At 41.3% G+C, this 17,203-nt stretch overlaps 1 protein-coding gene across 1 annotated transcript in view; it reads right to left on the bottom strand.

Annotated features, from left to right (window-relative positions):
• Positions 1-4,588: 4,588 nt before the first annotated feature.
• Positions 4,589-17,203, bottom strand: part of slc18b1 (solute carrier family 18 member B1) — a 28,592-nt gene continuing 15,977 nt past the window's right edge. Inside the window, exons 8-14 of the mRNA XM_055636023.1 lie at positions 15,243-15,344; positions 12,546-12,637; positions 10,166-10,261; positions 8,613-8,687; positions 7,599-7,692; positions 7,430-7,476; positions 4,589-5,132 (exon numbers count right to left, since the gene is read on the bottom strand). Coding sequence (XP_055491998.1) covers positions 5,078-5,132; positions 7,430-7,476; positions 7,599-7,692; positions 8,613-8,687; positions 10,166-10,261; positions 12,546-12,637; positions 15,243-15,344 — 561 coding nt within the window. The 3' untranslated portion in view covers positions 4,589-5,077. The remainder of the gene's footprint in view (positions 5,133-7,429; positions 7,477-7,598; positions 7,693-8,612; positions 8,688-10,165; positions 10,262-12,545; positions 12,638-15,242; positions 15,345-17,203) is intronic.

The following is a 17,203-nucleotide window of genomic DNA, read 5'->3' as shown; positions in this document are numbered from 1 at the left end:
TTCAAGGCTTCCTTATTCACAGCTTAGTTATTATTGTCTTCAGACAAGAGAGCGCCGACAAACTAAAAATCAGCACACTACGCTACTGTCCAAGCGTAATTTGGTACACCAGTCATTGAAGGTAGGCATGCAGGTGCAGCAGGCAGTAAAGAAAGCGAATGGCATGTTGGTTTTCATAGCAAGAGGATTTGAGTATAGCAGCAGGAAGGTTCTACTGCAGTTGTATAGGGTCTTGGTGAGACCACACCTGGAGTATTGCGTGCAGTTTTGGTCTCCAAATCTGAGGAAGGACATTATTGCCATAGAGGGAGTGCACAGAAGGTACACCAGATGATTCCTGGGATGTCAGCCACTGTCTTATGAGAAAGCAGGGATAGACTGCATGAGAAAAGGAGATTGAGATTTATCTTATAGAAACTTACAAATAAAGGGGTTGGACAGGCTAGATGCAGGAAGATTGTTCCCGATGTTGGGGAAGTCCAGACAAGGGTCACAGCTTAAGGATAAGGGGGAAATCCTTTAAAACCGAGATGAGGAGAGTTTTTTCAGAGAGTGCCTGAATCTCTGGAACTCTCTGCCACAGAGGGTAGGTGAGGCCAGTTCATTGGCTATATTTAAGAGGGAGTTAGATGTGGCCCTTGTGGCCAAGGGGATCAGAGGGAGAAGGCAGGTACGGGATACTGAGTTGGATGATCAGCCATCATCATATTAATTGGCGGTGCAGGCTCGAAGGGCCGAATGGCCTCTACTCCTGCACCTAAGTTCTATGTTTCTATGTACACAGATCCAAGTTAGTTTCAGGATTAGATGTACTGAGGTTACCTGAGGTCTTTGTCCCTGGGCTCAAGTTGCTTCAGCTCACAGATGGTTTTCGAGGAGTTCGCATTTTCGAACAGACTCACTCCAGGAATTCCCTCCTCCAGTCACGTTTATTGCCATGTGTACAAATACGATGAGGTACATGTGCAATTAAACATCTTACCAGTAGTGCTATCATTCAGCATGGAAACGGGCCTTTTGGCCCAACTTGCCTATGTTGACCAAAATGGCCCATCTTAATGCTGTTAAATGTTTTGCTATTAACTGTACCACCCATTGTAGACCCGCTGAGTTACTCCAGCATTTTGTGGTCTGCTGAATTACTCCAACACTTTGTCCTTAACTGTACACATTGCCCTTATCCTTCCATAGTGCAACACCTCACAATTGTACTGGATAAAACTCCATCTGCCATTTCTGTAGCTGATCTATAATTGATTTATATCTTGTTATTTCTTTTAACAGTCTTCATTACTGTCTGCAACTCCACCAATTTTACTGTCATCTGCAAACTTGCTAACCACCCGTTTTCTCCCTGGCTGTGAAGGGCGAGGATGGACAGGTTCATGGGTAAATGGGAATGGCAATTGTCATAGCATGCAACTGGGAGCTTGGGATGCCAATTGCAGACAGATACTCTACAACTCCGTCACCTAGGCTGTGCTTGGTCTCACCAATGTAGGGGAAGCCACAAGGAGAATGCTGATCTCCAAAAAATGAAGTTGAATCTTTACCTCAACTGGAAGGGCTTCTTAGGTGCCTGGATGGTGGTGAGGTAGGGAGTGAAGGAACAAGTGTTGCATCTTCTTGATGGTTGCAGGGGAGGGTTGAGCAGACCAGAGAGAGTGGGCCCTGGAGCAGGTGGGGAGGATGTGGCGAGGACCATTCCTGATGATACTTGCCCTTTTCTGGATTTTTCTCCCTCTCACAAGTCAAACTGTCCACTGGCATTCATCATAAACTGACTCCCAGAGCTACCTTGATCACATGTGTTCCCACTGTATCTTGTAAGGATGCCATCCCTTTCTCCCAGCATCTGCTCGATGCCTTGCATAACCAGAGTGCGAAATGTTCTGATGCAGGATTTCAACCTAAAAAGTTGATTATTTCCACAGATGCTGTCTTGCACACCTCTAGCAGATCGTTGCTCCAGATTCCAGCTCCTGCAGTCTCGTGCCTCCATCTGAAATGTTATTTTACGAAATGTGGCTTCCCATCCCTTCTCATGCATTTCCTAGACTTTTCACCTCCTTTCATCCCACCATCCCAAAGTTGGAAACATGGAAAATAGGTGCAGGAGTAGGCAATTCGGCCCTTCGAGTCAGCACCGCCATTCAATATGATCATGGCTGTTCATCCAAAATCAGTACACCGTTCCTGCTTTTTCCCCATATCCCTGGATTCCGTTAGCCCCAAGAGCTAAATCTAATTCTCTCTCGAAAACATCCAATGAATTGGCCTCCACTGCCTTCTGTGGCAGAGAATTCCACAGATCACAATGCTCTGGGTAAAAACTTTTTTCCTCATCTCAGTTCTAAATGGCCTACCCCTTATTCTTAAACTGTGACCCCTGGTTCTGGACTCCCCTGAACATCAGGAACATTTTTCCTGCATCTAGCCTGTCCAATCCCTTCAGAATTTTATATGTTTCTATAAGATCCCCTCTCATCCTAAATTCCAGTGAATACAAGCCCAGTCAACCCATTCTTTCATCATATGTCAGTCTCGCCATCCCAGGAATTAACCTAGTGAACCTGCATTGCACTGCCTCAATAGCAAGAATGTCCTTCCTCAAATTAAGAGACCAAAACTGCACACAATACTCCAGGTATGGTCTCACCAGGGCCCTGTACAACTGCAGTAGGACCTCCTTACACCTATACTCTTAATCCTCTCGCTGTGAAGGCCAACCTGCCATTTGCCTTCTTCACTGCCTGCTGTACCTGAAAGTTTACTTTCCGTGACTGATGTACAAGGACACCCAGGTCTCGTTGAACCTTCCATTCTCCTAACCTGAGACCATTCTCTCCGCAACTCCCTGGTCAACTCGTCCCTTCCCACCAAACCACTCCCTCCCCAGGTACTTTCCCCTGCAACCGCAGGAGATGCAACATCTGTCTCTATACCTCCGCCCTCGACTCAGTCCAAGGACCTCGAGTCTTTTCAGGTGAGGTAGAGGTTCACTTGCACATCCACCAACCTCATCTACTGTATCCACTGTTCCTGGCGAGGACTCCTGTATATTGGCGATACCAAGCGTAGGCTCGACGATCGTTTTGCTGAACGCCTACCTCCTCCATCGTCAGAATGAGGCCCAGTGCAAATTGGAGGAACGGCACCTCATATTTTGCTTGGGTAGCTCACACCCCAGCGGTATGAGCATTGACTTCTAACTTCAAGTAGCCCTTGCTTTCCCTCTCTCAATCCATCCCCTTCCCAGTTCTCCTACCACATTTCTTGCTGTCTCCGACTACATTTCTGTACCATCCACTTTCCGACATCAGTCTGAAGAAGGGTCTCAACCCTAAATGTCACCCATTCCTTTTCTCCAGAGATGCTGCCTGGCCCGTTGAGTTACTCCAGCATTTTGTGTCTACCTTCGATTTAAACTAGCATCAGCAGTTCTTTCCAATCCATTCAGATAATAATCTGCCTTCTTGTTCTTGCCATCAAAGTGGATAACCTCACATTTATTAGAATTAGAATTACCTTTATTGTCATTCAGACCTGCCTGAACGAAACTTCGTGCCTGCAGTCATACATACAATAATAAACAACACTAAACACAAATTAACATCCACCACAGTGAGTCCTCCAAGCACCTCCTCACTGTGGTGGAGGCAAAAATCTTAGGGCTGCAGTCTCTTCCCTCCTCCTCTCCCTATGCGTTGAGGCGATTCCCCACCAGGCGATGGTACAAACAGTCCCGCAGCTCACCGAACCCCGCAAACGGGCCGGCTCAAACACCGCGGCCCGGGGTGGTCGAAGCTGCCGCCCTCCAGTCCAGCGGATGCAGCCACTGGCCCGCGGCTGAACCCCGGACTCAGGTCACCGCCGCCAGAACGCCGTACCAGCCACCGGAGCACCGTTCCAGCCCCGAGCTGGATCGCCCTCACGTGAGTGCCGTTCCTCCCTCGAGCTGGGCCGCTCCGACGGAAGCGCCGTACCACCCTCGAGCTGGGCCGCTCTGACGGGAGTGCCGTACCACCCTCGAGCTGGGCCGCTCCGACGGGAGCGCCATTCCACCCTCGGGCTGGGCGTTTCAACCCCCCACCCCCCACATAAACACAGCCTAAAAACCAAAAACTTATCTAGACAAAACGGAAAAAAACAACACAAAAAAGTAAAAACAAACGGACTGCAGGTGAGCCGTTGCTGCCATGGCAGCACCGCCACTTCTGGATATCCACATTATACTGCATCTGCTATGTATCTGCCCACTCACCCACCCAATCCAAATCACCCTGCAGCCTCATAGCATCCACCTCACAGCTCACACTGCCACCCAGCTTAGCGTCATCCACAAACTTGGAGATGTTACATTTAATTCCCTCGTCTAAATCGTTAATATTCCCTCCACCCCCTTCCCTCCCCAGTCCTATACTATCCCCTCTTCACCTTCCACCTGACTAACCTCCAGCACATTATCCTCCTTCATTTCCACCATCTGCAATTGCCATATTTCCAAATACATTTTAAGTAAATAGATTATAACTAATCAAATCTAATTGTTACTCGAGATTCTCAAAACTATTCCACAACAATACTATTATTTATTTTAGGAATGCAATTATAAACTTTTATTTACTGGCCTTTTGTCAGTGCCCAAGAAATCAGTGTTAAGTTGCTTTTTTCTGACAATGCAGATCAGATAAAGATCCTACTATAATCATCTTTTATAAAACTCAGTCACAATGCATTAAAGGATTGCACGCATTCAAAATCTGGCAGTGGATAAATTGAATGGAATTCCAGAGTGCTGGCATTTGTGACAAGTTGATTGTAGTGAAGGCATCAGATTACATTGGAAGAATGTAATGTTCATATTTCTACATTAGTAATCTACTTTTCACATGCTTTGCGGCAGTAATGTAAAAAAAAAAACTTCAATTCTGAACAAATAGTAGAATAATTAGTGTTACAAGTGTCTACCAGGGGATATTTTATACAGTGTATAAACACTAAAGGTGTTTATGGATATACCAGTAATTGAAAATTGATCAGCAGGAAACTGGACCATCCATTATATGTTTGACATTCAGCTGGTTATTAGTGGTTTTCTTTCTTCTTCTAGGCTGTTCCCAGAATGTGACCTTCATAAAACAAAAATCTGAATCATATTTCCTTAAAATTAGGTTACATTTCATTAACGAATATGGAATGAGATGGCTTTTACTGTAAAACATGACCACAATGCACATAAGTAAATATTTTATCCATTGAACATGAATATAAACCATCTACTTCCTTGTTCCTAATATTGATTATTCTCCGTCATCTACAGAGCAACAAACACTGGAAGCAAATAAAAGGGCTTTTTCTGTGGTCATGTTGATTTGAAGGATCTGTCTCACACCAACATATTAATTTTTTATTGTAATCAATACAGTACAAGACTGATCAACTGAAATAATGTAGAAAGCTGTGTGGTGTACAATTATGTACAAGGTACATACATAATCAGAATGAGTTACAGAAAGTGGACTTGGCCTCCTCTGCTTCAAAGAAAACAATCCAAGTGTGTCCAGTCTTTTCTTACAGCTAATATCCTCTAATCCAGGCAGTGTCCTGTAGAATCTCTTCCCCACCCTCTCCAAATCCTTCTTATCATGGGGTTCCTAGAACTGTACACAATGCTGCAGCCTAACCAAAGTTGTATTAAATGGCAACAAACATCTTGACTTTTATATTCAATGCCCCAACTGCTGAAGGCAAGCACCTTCTTTACATATTATCTACTTTTGTTTAGAGATGTAGCATGGAAACAGGCTATTCGGCCCACCAGGTCCGCTCCAACCAGCGATCCCGTACACTAGGGACAATTTACAATTTTCACCAAAGCCAATTAGCCTACAAATCTGTATGTCTTTGGAATGAGAGAGGAAACCGGAGCAATCCCACACGGCCACGGGGAGAACATACAAACTCCATACAGACAGCACCCGTAGTCAGGATAGACCCAGGTCTCAGGCACTGCAAGGAAGCAACTCTACCGCTGTGCCACCATGCCGCCCTTGTGTTGCTACTTTCTGGGAGGCATGGATTTGGATTCTTGATACCAATGCTTTATGCTCGGGATTATATATTTCCAAAAGAGGGTGTCTGATTTGAAGGTGGTGTTTCCAATTATCTGTCACCTTGCCTATATTGGTGGTCATGATCATGTTTAATAATTGACTTTCAAGTAACAACTGGAGTGCAATTTTTGAACTGGAGTAATGTGGTAGTCAATGGGAAATAAATGGACAAACTTCCAACTGGCTGCAGTCATTCAGCGTAATTGTTGTAGTTGATGAAAGGCAATCAACTGAGCCCCAGGCCATTACTGCACGAGTTCCTGCAAGAGCTAAATAGATTTAAATCAGAGTTGCATGTACATGCCAAAAGCCAACACCTTAACAGTGTGGAAATCAATCCAAGCATCTGCAAGGGACAACATTACACCTACATCTGTGGAATTCTCTGGCTTTGTACAGGGAAATTCATATTGTGGGATGTTTCCCATCTGCAGATGGAACACCCAGGCTTACTGGCAAGAAATTGTGGAATACATTGCCACAGACGGCCGTGGAGGCCAAGTCAATGGTGGGGATTGACAGATTCTTGACTAGTACTGGTACCAGGGGTTATGATGAGAAGGCAGGAGAACGGGATTGAAATTGAGGCTGGAGTAGAATGAGGCCATTCAAGCCTACTCCATCATTCAAGCATAGCTGATCTATCCCGTTCTGCTCCTAGAAGGTATAAAATCGCGGGATTCTCACAGAAAGCCTGTCTGCGTATCTGAACAGGGCTCCTGCCACTCTTTTACTGATGTTGTGCAGCGGGATGTACTATAGAGTCAGCAACCCAATAACTGTCAGCCTCAATTTCAATAGACAGCTCCTTACAGTCACACAATTTCAACTATGTACATGGAATTGGATATGAAAACACTTCATTGACTATTAAGAAAAAAAAATTACACTGGCCACAACTTCCTCTTTTGACGGCTTTCCACAAACCATCTTTTGCAAAATCCATCTTCGATCCTAAAAATTTGACTACACTTTCAAACCAATTTCTGCTATGCAGAAATGGCTGATATGTATTTAAATATCAAGCAGTATCATGTGAAACTGGTCTACAGTGTCTGAAGAAGGGGCTCGACCCGAAACGTCACCCATTCCTTCTCCCCAGAGATGCTGCCTGTCCCACTGAGCTACTCTGGCATTTTGTGCCTGTCCACAGGCACATCTTTCCTATGTTATCAAAACAGTTGTTAATGCCCCAGCCAGTAAAGGGGAAAAGAACAGTCACATTGTTAACATTGTTAGAATTTCGCACTTCCAATCTGCAACCTTGTGCCGGTATTCTTTTGTGTGCGTGAATTTTTAAATATAATACAAACCTCTTGTGCGCCATTTCCACCATATAGTACACACCCAATAACGTACCCTAAGAGACAAAATACCATTATGTGGATGATTTTTAAAAAGGATCTTTGTTCTCAAATTTTATATTTTAATAAAATGATAGCTACATTTTCGGCATATAATCTACAGTATATCTTTACTTACAAAAACAAATGGAATGCCTCCTTGTATAGTTGCAGCCCACTCAAAATTCAACTTGTCATATAAAAATCCACCCAGTGTGGGTCCTACAAATGACCTGGTTTAAAAAGACCAAAAAAAGTTGGTTATTATCGAGTGTACTAAAACACACCATGGTCCTATCCGTTACAGCATATCAATCTGTTGTTGGGGAAATTGAAATGGCACCTTTGCTCTATTTGATAAAATACCCCATGGAAATAAACATCAAGATCTTCTCTAATGCTTTCTTGCCACACCTAGAATATACTTTTAGATAATGACATTCAAGGACATATTCTTCACATCCTTCACAGACTGTAGGGCAGGAGGAAATTCAGCACATTGAGTCCTTGCTGATTTACAAAACTTCAACTCTGTCGGCTTTCAAATGCCAAGAGAATCTGCTGCTGTCCTAATCACATGGTGTTTCTCTCCTTGACCTGACAGGCAAGTCAAGGGGCTACCATTGCTCCTTGCAAAAGTGTACTTTAGACTGCGCTTTCTTTGTAAGGTGCCTGTTATCTAAATAAGCCTGCATATGTTGGCATCAGTTTTATTAAAACATTAAGTTCAGATCATATTTTTCATTAATACTTGCTTTGTAAGTGTGCTTCTGTCACATGTTCTCTGTTCACGTGAATCGCTGTTAGAACAAGCACTGGGAAAATGTGGAGTGCAAACTATCATTTTACAGGTGGCAGACATCTACACAAAGTTCATAGGTTTTTGGAGCAGAATTAAGCCATTCGGCCCATCAAGTTTACTCCGCCATTCAATCATGGCTGATCTATATTTCCCTCTCTAACCCGTCTCCTGCCTTCTCCCCATAACTCCTGACATCTGTGCTAAAGTGAAGTCATTTTGAATTGAATATTTTGGGCATAAATTACTTAGACAGAAGAGCATTAAAAAGTTCCACAATGGTTAACTACTGAATTATTGATAAGTAGTATTTCTATCGTTACCAGAAGGATTTCTAAGTAGGTAGGTACATACCCAAGACACCAAAATGCTCCAAATATTCCAGACACTATGCCTAAAGTGCCAAGTCCTTTTTCAAATCCCCTTTCACTGAACAAAAAAATTAGTCAAAACCAATTATTAAATTGAAATCTCTTTCTATTTTTTAGAAAAGCTTCTTAAATACGTCCTATACACTGCAAGAACTCTGGAGTGATCAGACATCGTGCAGTTTCCCAACTTGTTTGGTTGACATTCCTTCATGTACTTTAATTGTCACGGATCCAGAAGACATTTTTTGTAATGAAAAGTTGTCATACCTCAGGTTTAAAAATAATTGCTTAAAATACTGCTCTTCAATCAGACTTAACAGTCAAACTATCTTTTGTAACATGCGAGCTTTGTAAAAGCTTCGGGTTTACAAACATGACATTAAAAATACTAATACATTATGGTTACTCATAAACAATATATTGATATTGAAATTAACTCATTTATATAGTAATATCTGATAGACAATTTACAAATGCACAAACATCTTTTGCATCAATTTGACATTTGGTTTGAATGAAAATACTGTCAAATAGAACTTTGGGGGAATCCAACTGATTAGTTGCCAGGGAGAATCTAGAAGCGAAACATCATCTATCCAAGTTGCCAGAAGGGTTCTGACCCAAAACATCACCAATCAATGTTCTCCATGGATGCTGCTTGACCTACTGAGTTTATTCCAGCATTTTGTGTCTTTCTTTGTTTTCTGTGTCAGCTGGATTCTTGACAGTCAAATTGCAACACATCAGCGCAAAGCTGAAAACATTTAATGTGTAGGAAGGAACTGCAGATGCTGGTTTAAACCGAAGATAGACACAAAAAGCTGAAGTAACTCAGCGGGGCAGGCAGCATCTCTGGAGAGAAGGAATGGGTGATGTTTCGGGTTGAGACCCTTCTTCGGTCTGATGAACTGCAGATGCTGGTTTAAACCGACTGAAGAAGGGTCTCTACCCGAAAAGTCACCCACTCCTTCTCTCCAGAGATGCTGCCTGTCCCGCTGAGTTACTCCAGCATTTTGTGTCCATCTTCGGTAAAAACATTTAATGCTGACTTTAAACCTAAGGATTTACCACAGCGTGGATATTGGCTTGGAGGACTGTAAAAGACAATTTAATAAACAGCCACAACTTCTAAAGGTAAGGCAATTTTCAGTTATGGAAAATTATACGCTGAATTTTGAATGTGGCAAAATCCCATGAATCAATAATCAGACCATTTAGTCAGATTAAAACATGAAATTTTAGGGCCATAGTTGGAACAAGTAGCAAAATCTTATTTCTAATTTCCTATAAAGAAAGTCCAGTGAGAACTTGAAACAAAGTCCGTTTGGAACCATTACAATTCTCCGCCTATTATTTCATTATAATTATATTAAACGATTATGAAATTGGGAAAAAAGATTTGGATGAAGGCATATGGATCCTTCCAGATGCCTTCATGCATATTCCATATGCATGATGTAAGCTCATGCCTTCACAAAGAAAAATATACAAAACTCTCCTCAGCAGACAAATATTAAAAATTATGTTCGTACTTACTAAACACATGTGATGACTTCTGGAAAAACAGGAATGCCACACAAACTAAGTGAAAATCCAGTTACTACCAGCATTGAAATAAACAACCATAACTGCCTGTAGGCAAAAGAAACAAGATAAATCATTAGAAAGATATTAATTGAACCAGTTGTTGTCACACTCCAACCCAAATTATTGCAAGCATAGGCAAAGAATTATAAATGCTGTTAGAATACTGTGTTCTTTGCTTCTATTCAGCTAACAAACCATAAGAAACAGGAGCACAACCATCGGGACAATCAGCCGCTACACTCTCCTCTGCCATTCAATTAGATCAAGATTGACCCAATCTTGTCTTCAGCACCATTCTCCCATTTTCTCCCCATACTCTTTGACACTTTGCAGTTCAAATTTCTGCCTTGAATATATTTCGTTATTTTGTCTACTCAGCTATCTGTCAAGAGTCAATTTAAATGTCATTTGGACCCCTTGAGGTCCAAACGAAATGCTGTTTCTGCAGCCATACATTACAACAAATAGACCCCAGACACAACATGATTTACATTTTACATAAACATCCATCACATTGCTGTGATGGAAGGCCAAAAAAAAAAAAACTTATATCTGGAGTTGATATTTCCAGGGACTGACTCTTCTCTTCCCCCAGTTCTACGGAAGGGCCCCCGATACAAAATATAAATTAATTGACTCTTAATCTGTAGAAGGGTTTCGAACCAAAACCTCACCTAGTCCTTTTCTTCAGCGATGTTGCTTGACCCGCTGAGTTACTCAAGCATTTTGAGTCTATCTTTGGTGTAAACCAGCTTCTGCAGTTCCTTCCCACACTTTTTTATCTACATTCCTTAAAAGGTTCTTTGAATGCTCAACACAACCGATGCATCCAATATCTCTGCAGCCACATCCTGTAAGAGCCAAAATTTTGGACAAGAGCTTCACGGCATGTAATTAGCTTTCAATCCCATTAGCTTGGTTGGCACTTTTTCTCCAATGATGGATTGTTATTCTAGGTTCCTCCCTTCCCTGATTACCCATTATTGTTAGGATGTTCTTTTGTCTCTTGTTCCAAAATAATCATTTACAATCTCTGTTATTTCTCCCTTTCCTAGTCTTTTCCTTTCTGGAATCAAATGTTTCCATTTGGCATGGTGGGGCAGAGACCCGGGTTCGATCCTGACTATTGGTGCTGTCTGTACGGTGTTTGTACGTTCTCCCCATGATCTGCATGGGTTTCCCCCGGCTCAGGTTTCCTCCCACACTCCAATGACGTACAGGTTTGTAGGTTAATTGGCTTGGTATTAATGTAAAATTGTTCCAAGTGTGTGTTGGGTAGAGTTAGTGTGCGGGGAATTACTGATCGGCGTGTACTCGGACAAGTACATGGATAGGACAAGTTTGGAGGGATATGGACTAAGTGCAGGCAGATGGGACTAATGTAGCTGGGACATGTTGTCCGGTGTGGGCAAGTTGGCCTGAAGGGCCTGTTCCCACACTGTATGAATCTATGACTATGATTCTATGACGAAGTCTTTATTTGGCTAATCTGAATACACACGAGAAACTAGCTGGCATATGCCATATTTGTCGGTGCCCTATACATGGCGACTCTTTGCATACTTGTATATTGTATTCAAACAAGGAATTTCACTGTACCTAGGTACATTTGACAATAAATTATCATTCGAGTATCATTCTTTCACGTTGGGAGCTATCCAATTAGCCCACTCCCTTACTCTTTCTCACTGTTCCTCGTTTTTTTCTCCCTTCAAATTTTTGTCCGATTTAATTTTGAAATTTGGTGTTAACCACCCTCCCCCCCCATTCCACCATTGTTTCAGGTATTATATTCCACATCATTGCACAATGATCCAGTTTCTGCTAATCCCGACAATGGTGTGTTGCTGGTGATCACCTTTATTGCAACATAAAATTTGCAATACCACATGAGTCTCCACATTAAAAATCATGTACAGTAATCCTCATTTTGCTAATAATAATATTTTGCCTCTGCAAAGCCTGTTTGTTGCAAACCTCACATTCAATGTTGTGACATAATCTTGAGCTAATTGTCATTCAACGGACAGGTGGAAAATTAACATTTTGTAGGACTAATTATGTCGTATGTCAGATGTTTGCTGAGAAAGCTTCCTAGCCCTGAACTTTAAATGTTTCTCAAGCATTCTCATGGCTGTATAAAATGTAATGTCTCTCCCGTGATGCGATGCATATGCCCCTGACATGCTGGAATCATACAGGTGGCAGGCTTGCCAAACTTCAGTGGGCAACTTAATAGATGATGAAGACCAAAAGCCACTGCTTCACCACTCGCAACAACACATTCCCAACAGTGTGATGAATAAAACAAAACTATTAAGATACCTACCCCTTAATGTGTAAAAAGGGTGCTGGCCCCAGCAACAGGAAACTCACTGCAATTAGCCAACTTCCAACCAGCATTAACCATTTCCTAATTCTCTGGAATTGAGGAAAAGAGAAAAGGAAAAAAAGACAGCAAAATGAGAATTATCAAGTCCAGTTTGGGATTGCATTCTAGATTGCATCATTAGATTTTCAGGAAATCAACATCCCCCCCTGTTCTTTATATGCTTTGGTGATGGTATTGAAAGCTACAGTATTAAAGTAAAAAAGACACAAAGTGCGGAAGTAACTCAGAATGTCAGGGAGCATCTGTGGAGGACATGCACAGGTGATGTTTCGGGTCAGGACCCTTCTACAGAATCTAAATGCTGCCTATCCATGTTCTCCATAGATACTGCCGGATCATCTAAGTTACTCCAGCACTTGGTGTATTTTATGGTAAACCAAGATCTGTAGTTCCTTGTGTCTAAGTATTGAAGTAGGATTCCTGGGATGTCAGGACTTTCATATGAAGAAAGACTGGATAGACTCGGCTTGTACTCACTAGAATTTAGAAGATTGAGGGGGGATCTTATAGAAACTTACAAAATTCTTAAGGGGTTGGACAGGCTAGATGCAGGAAGATTGTTCCCGATGTTGGGGAAGTCCAGAACAAGAGGTCACAGCTTAAGGATAAGGGGGAAATCTTTTAGGACCGAGATGAGGAAAACATTTTTCACACAGAGAGTGGTGAATCTCTGGAATTCTCTGCCACAGAAGGTAGTTGAGGCCAGTTCATTGGCTATATATAAGAGGGAGTTAGATGTGGCCCTTGTGGCTAAAGGGATCAGGGGGTATGGAGAGAAGGCAGGTACAGGATACCGAGTTGGATGATCAGCCATGATCATATTGAATGGCGGTGCAGGCTCGAAGAGCCAAATGGCCTACTCCTGCAACTATTTTCTATGTTTCTATGTTTCAATCACTAAATTACAATCTAATTTGTATTGTCAAATCAACAATACCCATTTGAATGAACTGTGCAACGAAAGGTGTAATTTTCTACACTACTACACTTTAAGGCACCAAAAATGATCATTCCAGGTTAACCAGAGGGGCAAAGACACTAGGAAACAATTGTAAAGCCCTTACCAACAATAATGCTGCTGGGTGGAAGATGGTTTGTAAATCAAAGTGAGATTATTTGAGGTACAAGGAACTGCAGACGCTGGTTTATACAAAGAAAAGACAAAGTGTTGGAGAAATTTAGCAGGTCAGGCAGCATCTCAGGGGAATGTGGACAGGTCAAGAGAATGTGTCTTAAGAAGAGTGCCAACACAAAACATCACCTATCCATGCAGAGATGCTGCCTGACTTGCTGAGTTATTCCAGCGCACTGTCTTTTTTTGAGATTATTTACGTTTTTGTGCTACGTGGTTGGTATCTGAGATCAGCCTAATATGCAGACTGTAAAAAGCACAAGCAGGTTTAAGCCGTTTTGTCGGAAAAAGACATGCCAGAGAAATAATAAATCCTTTACAATTAATCAATATTAAAAACACTTTGGTGACGTGCCATCCAGCTGAAAATAATTTAAAAATACCTTTCAATAAAAATATGAACATATTTCTTTACAGGTGATGATTTACAGGAAATGGTTCACTTTATTTGTATTTTAGGTTCAAGGTTTCAGAAATTCCAGGAGTTTGACTTTTTAATTATTTTTAGCTGCTTCACAAGGGTTCCGCAGCCAACTTCATTCCCTCCCATTCATTAGCACACTCACTAACCCGGCTAATATACTTTACTTTAGGATCAAAGAGGCCAAGTCGATGGATATTTTTAAGGCATAGATACTGTAGATAGATTCTTGATAAGTACAGGTGTCAGAGGTTATGGGGAGAAGGCATGAGAATGGAGTTGAGAGGGAAAGGAAAGCCATGATTGAATGGCAGAGTAGACTTGATGGGTGGAATGGCCTAATTCTGTTCCTATCACATGATCTTATAATCTTATAAATGGCGGAGTAGCCTTGATGGGCCGAACAGACTAATTCTGCTCCTATCACTTATGAAGACCTTGCACCAAATATATAATATTTTCTATAATCTAAATGGTGTGGGTTGTACAACAGAGACTATAATTGTAAAGTACGATGTTAGCTATAAAACACTTCAATACATTCAGAGTCATGAAAGGTACTATCTTTTATTTTTTTTAAACTAACCCCAAGGTTATCAATTGAAATGTGATGGCAAAACAGCACATCTTCACAGTTACACTGGAAAACATAGATGAGTCATAATGTTTACAGCTGAAGACAGGCGAGAGGAAACTTTCCATTCATTTATAGTTTGTTGATTGTGACCACATTTGCCTGTGGCAGGACCCAAGCAAGCAGACCATTTCAAAATGCACAACCTGAACATCCAGGAATACCAGAACAAATCTTGCAAACTTCCAAATCCTAGCTTACTGTTAAGACAGGTATGACAGGTCACTGACTGCAGCTTTTTTTTTTTTTTTTTTTAAACACCATCTGCAATCGTGAACTGAAGTTATGACATTTACATTTTTATTTCTATACCAAGATTATTAGATTTTCTTGAACGCCGACAAAAATCAGTTGAATAAAAAAAGGGAAGTTTATCACAACAGGTAAAAAGATCTGTATTTGTGAATTTAAATCTTTATAATGAAATAAGCCAAAGCCAATACTTACTGGTATTTTATCAGACAGCAATCCGAGAAACGGAGAGGATAGCGCATAAGCCAATGCATGTCCCAGGAACACTAGTCCCACAGATCCAGGCGTCAATTTGAACTGGGAAATGTAAGAAAAAAAATTACAGTCAACGTTGCATAAATCATACGTGGCTTTACATATTGTTTAAAATACAACTAGTTAAATAAGCCACATTGAAACAAGTTAAAACTATTTTTTATTTAAAAAGCTTTTAACTGGTACAGGTTCACCACCGATATTCCAGCAACTGATGATCCGGCACCTCTTTTAATTCAGAAAAAATGACAAGAGCATTGCATGTTCAGATTATCTTTGCATCTTGTTCAACGCGAGTATTGTGGGTCCTGTGTTGTGCTTTCCTATGTTCTATGAATGCTTGATTCGGGGAAGCAGTAGGGGAGTGAGGGGAGAGATGGGAATGTGGGGAGAACAGCATGGGATTCATCTATGATTAGAGTAAATGGCTGTTGGTAAATTGGACTCAGTGGGTCGAACAACCCGTTTCTTTGACTCTAAATGATGTATGATCCACGCAGTCACAAGTACAGACACTGAAGCAGATACAGGCTGCTTTACCCCTCCTGCTCACTCTGCTATTCAAAGGATCACGGCTAATACTTTATCTCTGCTATTCAAAGGATCACAGCTAATACTTTATCTCAGTGCCACTTTCCTGTGCTAATCCCATATCACCCAATATCCATATTATCTAAAAATCTAACAATCTCACTTTATGTTTATATTATACTATAGTATATGGACACATTGATCTGTTTTGTATTAAATGCCCACTATGTTCTGTGTGCTGAAGCAAAGCAATAATTTCATTGTCCTATCAGGAACACATGACAATAAACTCACTTAAACTTGAACTTGATATTTATTAATGACCACCTGATTTTTAATTTTAGATTCATCACAGAGAGAACCACATTCTCCATGATTATTTTGTCATATTGTTTAAGGTTTGCTACTACAGTCATTACCAGACTTGTCATTTTCCTCCATTCTGTTTAATTGGACCATTGAAGAGATTTGTGTGTTGTATAAACACTCATTTAATATTTAAACAGTTTAATATTAGTACAAAAGCGATGGCTGACAAGTGAAGTCTAACTCTGTCATCTGCTGCACCCCGTCACCTGACCACCCAGATTGGCGTTGATTGTTCAACCCAGTTCACGAGAGATCTTGAGCTCGACAAGCGAAGGTTCAAAACCAAAGTGGCTCGGCCACATGATGGCGACACACCATCTTAGTACAGCTATCATTCTTGGGAATCCTTCATAATTTCACTATTCCCTCTTTAACCTTTCCATGATGTGAAAAACAGGAATGTGCAGAGTTTATAGAAGTCAATGGTGATCCTGCTTCATTCTTCTGATGCAAAAATCTTGGATTTGTCCTGTGTGATATGCACTGAACATCACAATCTTTCCACTAACTATTGTGAGAAAAACTAATGATCGTTCCACTTCTTAATAGTTTTACTCTAGTTTTAATGTGCAACTTCCTTTTTAGTTTAGTTTCGCTTAGTTTAGAGATACAGCGTGGAAATAGGCTCTTCAGCCCACCACGTCTGCACCGACCAATGACAGAACGTACACTAGTTGCATCATACACACTAGGGGCAATTTATAGAATCCAATTAATCTACAAACCTACACGTGTTTGGAATGTAGGAAAAAAACAGAGAACCCAGAGAAAGCCCAACTGGGAGAACATGCACGATCCATACAAACAGCGTCCGTAGACAGGATTAAACCGGGTGTCTGTCGTTGCAAGTCAACAACTCAACCGATGCGCCACTGAGCCACAAGTTTTATTTCTCTTTTTTCTTTTAATCCTTTTTTAAAAATCCTTTAACAATTTTTATTTAACCACAAATCCTCAACAGTTGTGCCAAACTGTTTACAGCAACTCCAGAACAAGGGGTC

Source organism: Leucoraja erinacea, chromosome 5 (genome assembly GCF_028641065.1).
Source record: "Leucoraja erinacea ecotype New England chromosome 5, Leri_hhj_1, whole genome shotgun sequence".
NCBI classification, from domain to species: domain Eukaryota; kingdom Metazoa; phylum Chordata; class Chondrichthyes; order Rajiformes; family Rajidae; genus Leucoraja; species Leucoraja erinaceus.
Note: the sequence above shows the minus strand (reverse complement) of the source record. Positions and strands in the feature narration are given on the sequence as shown.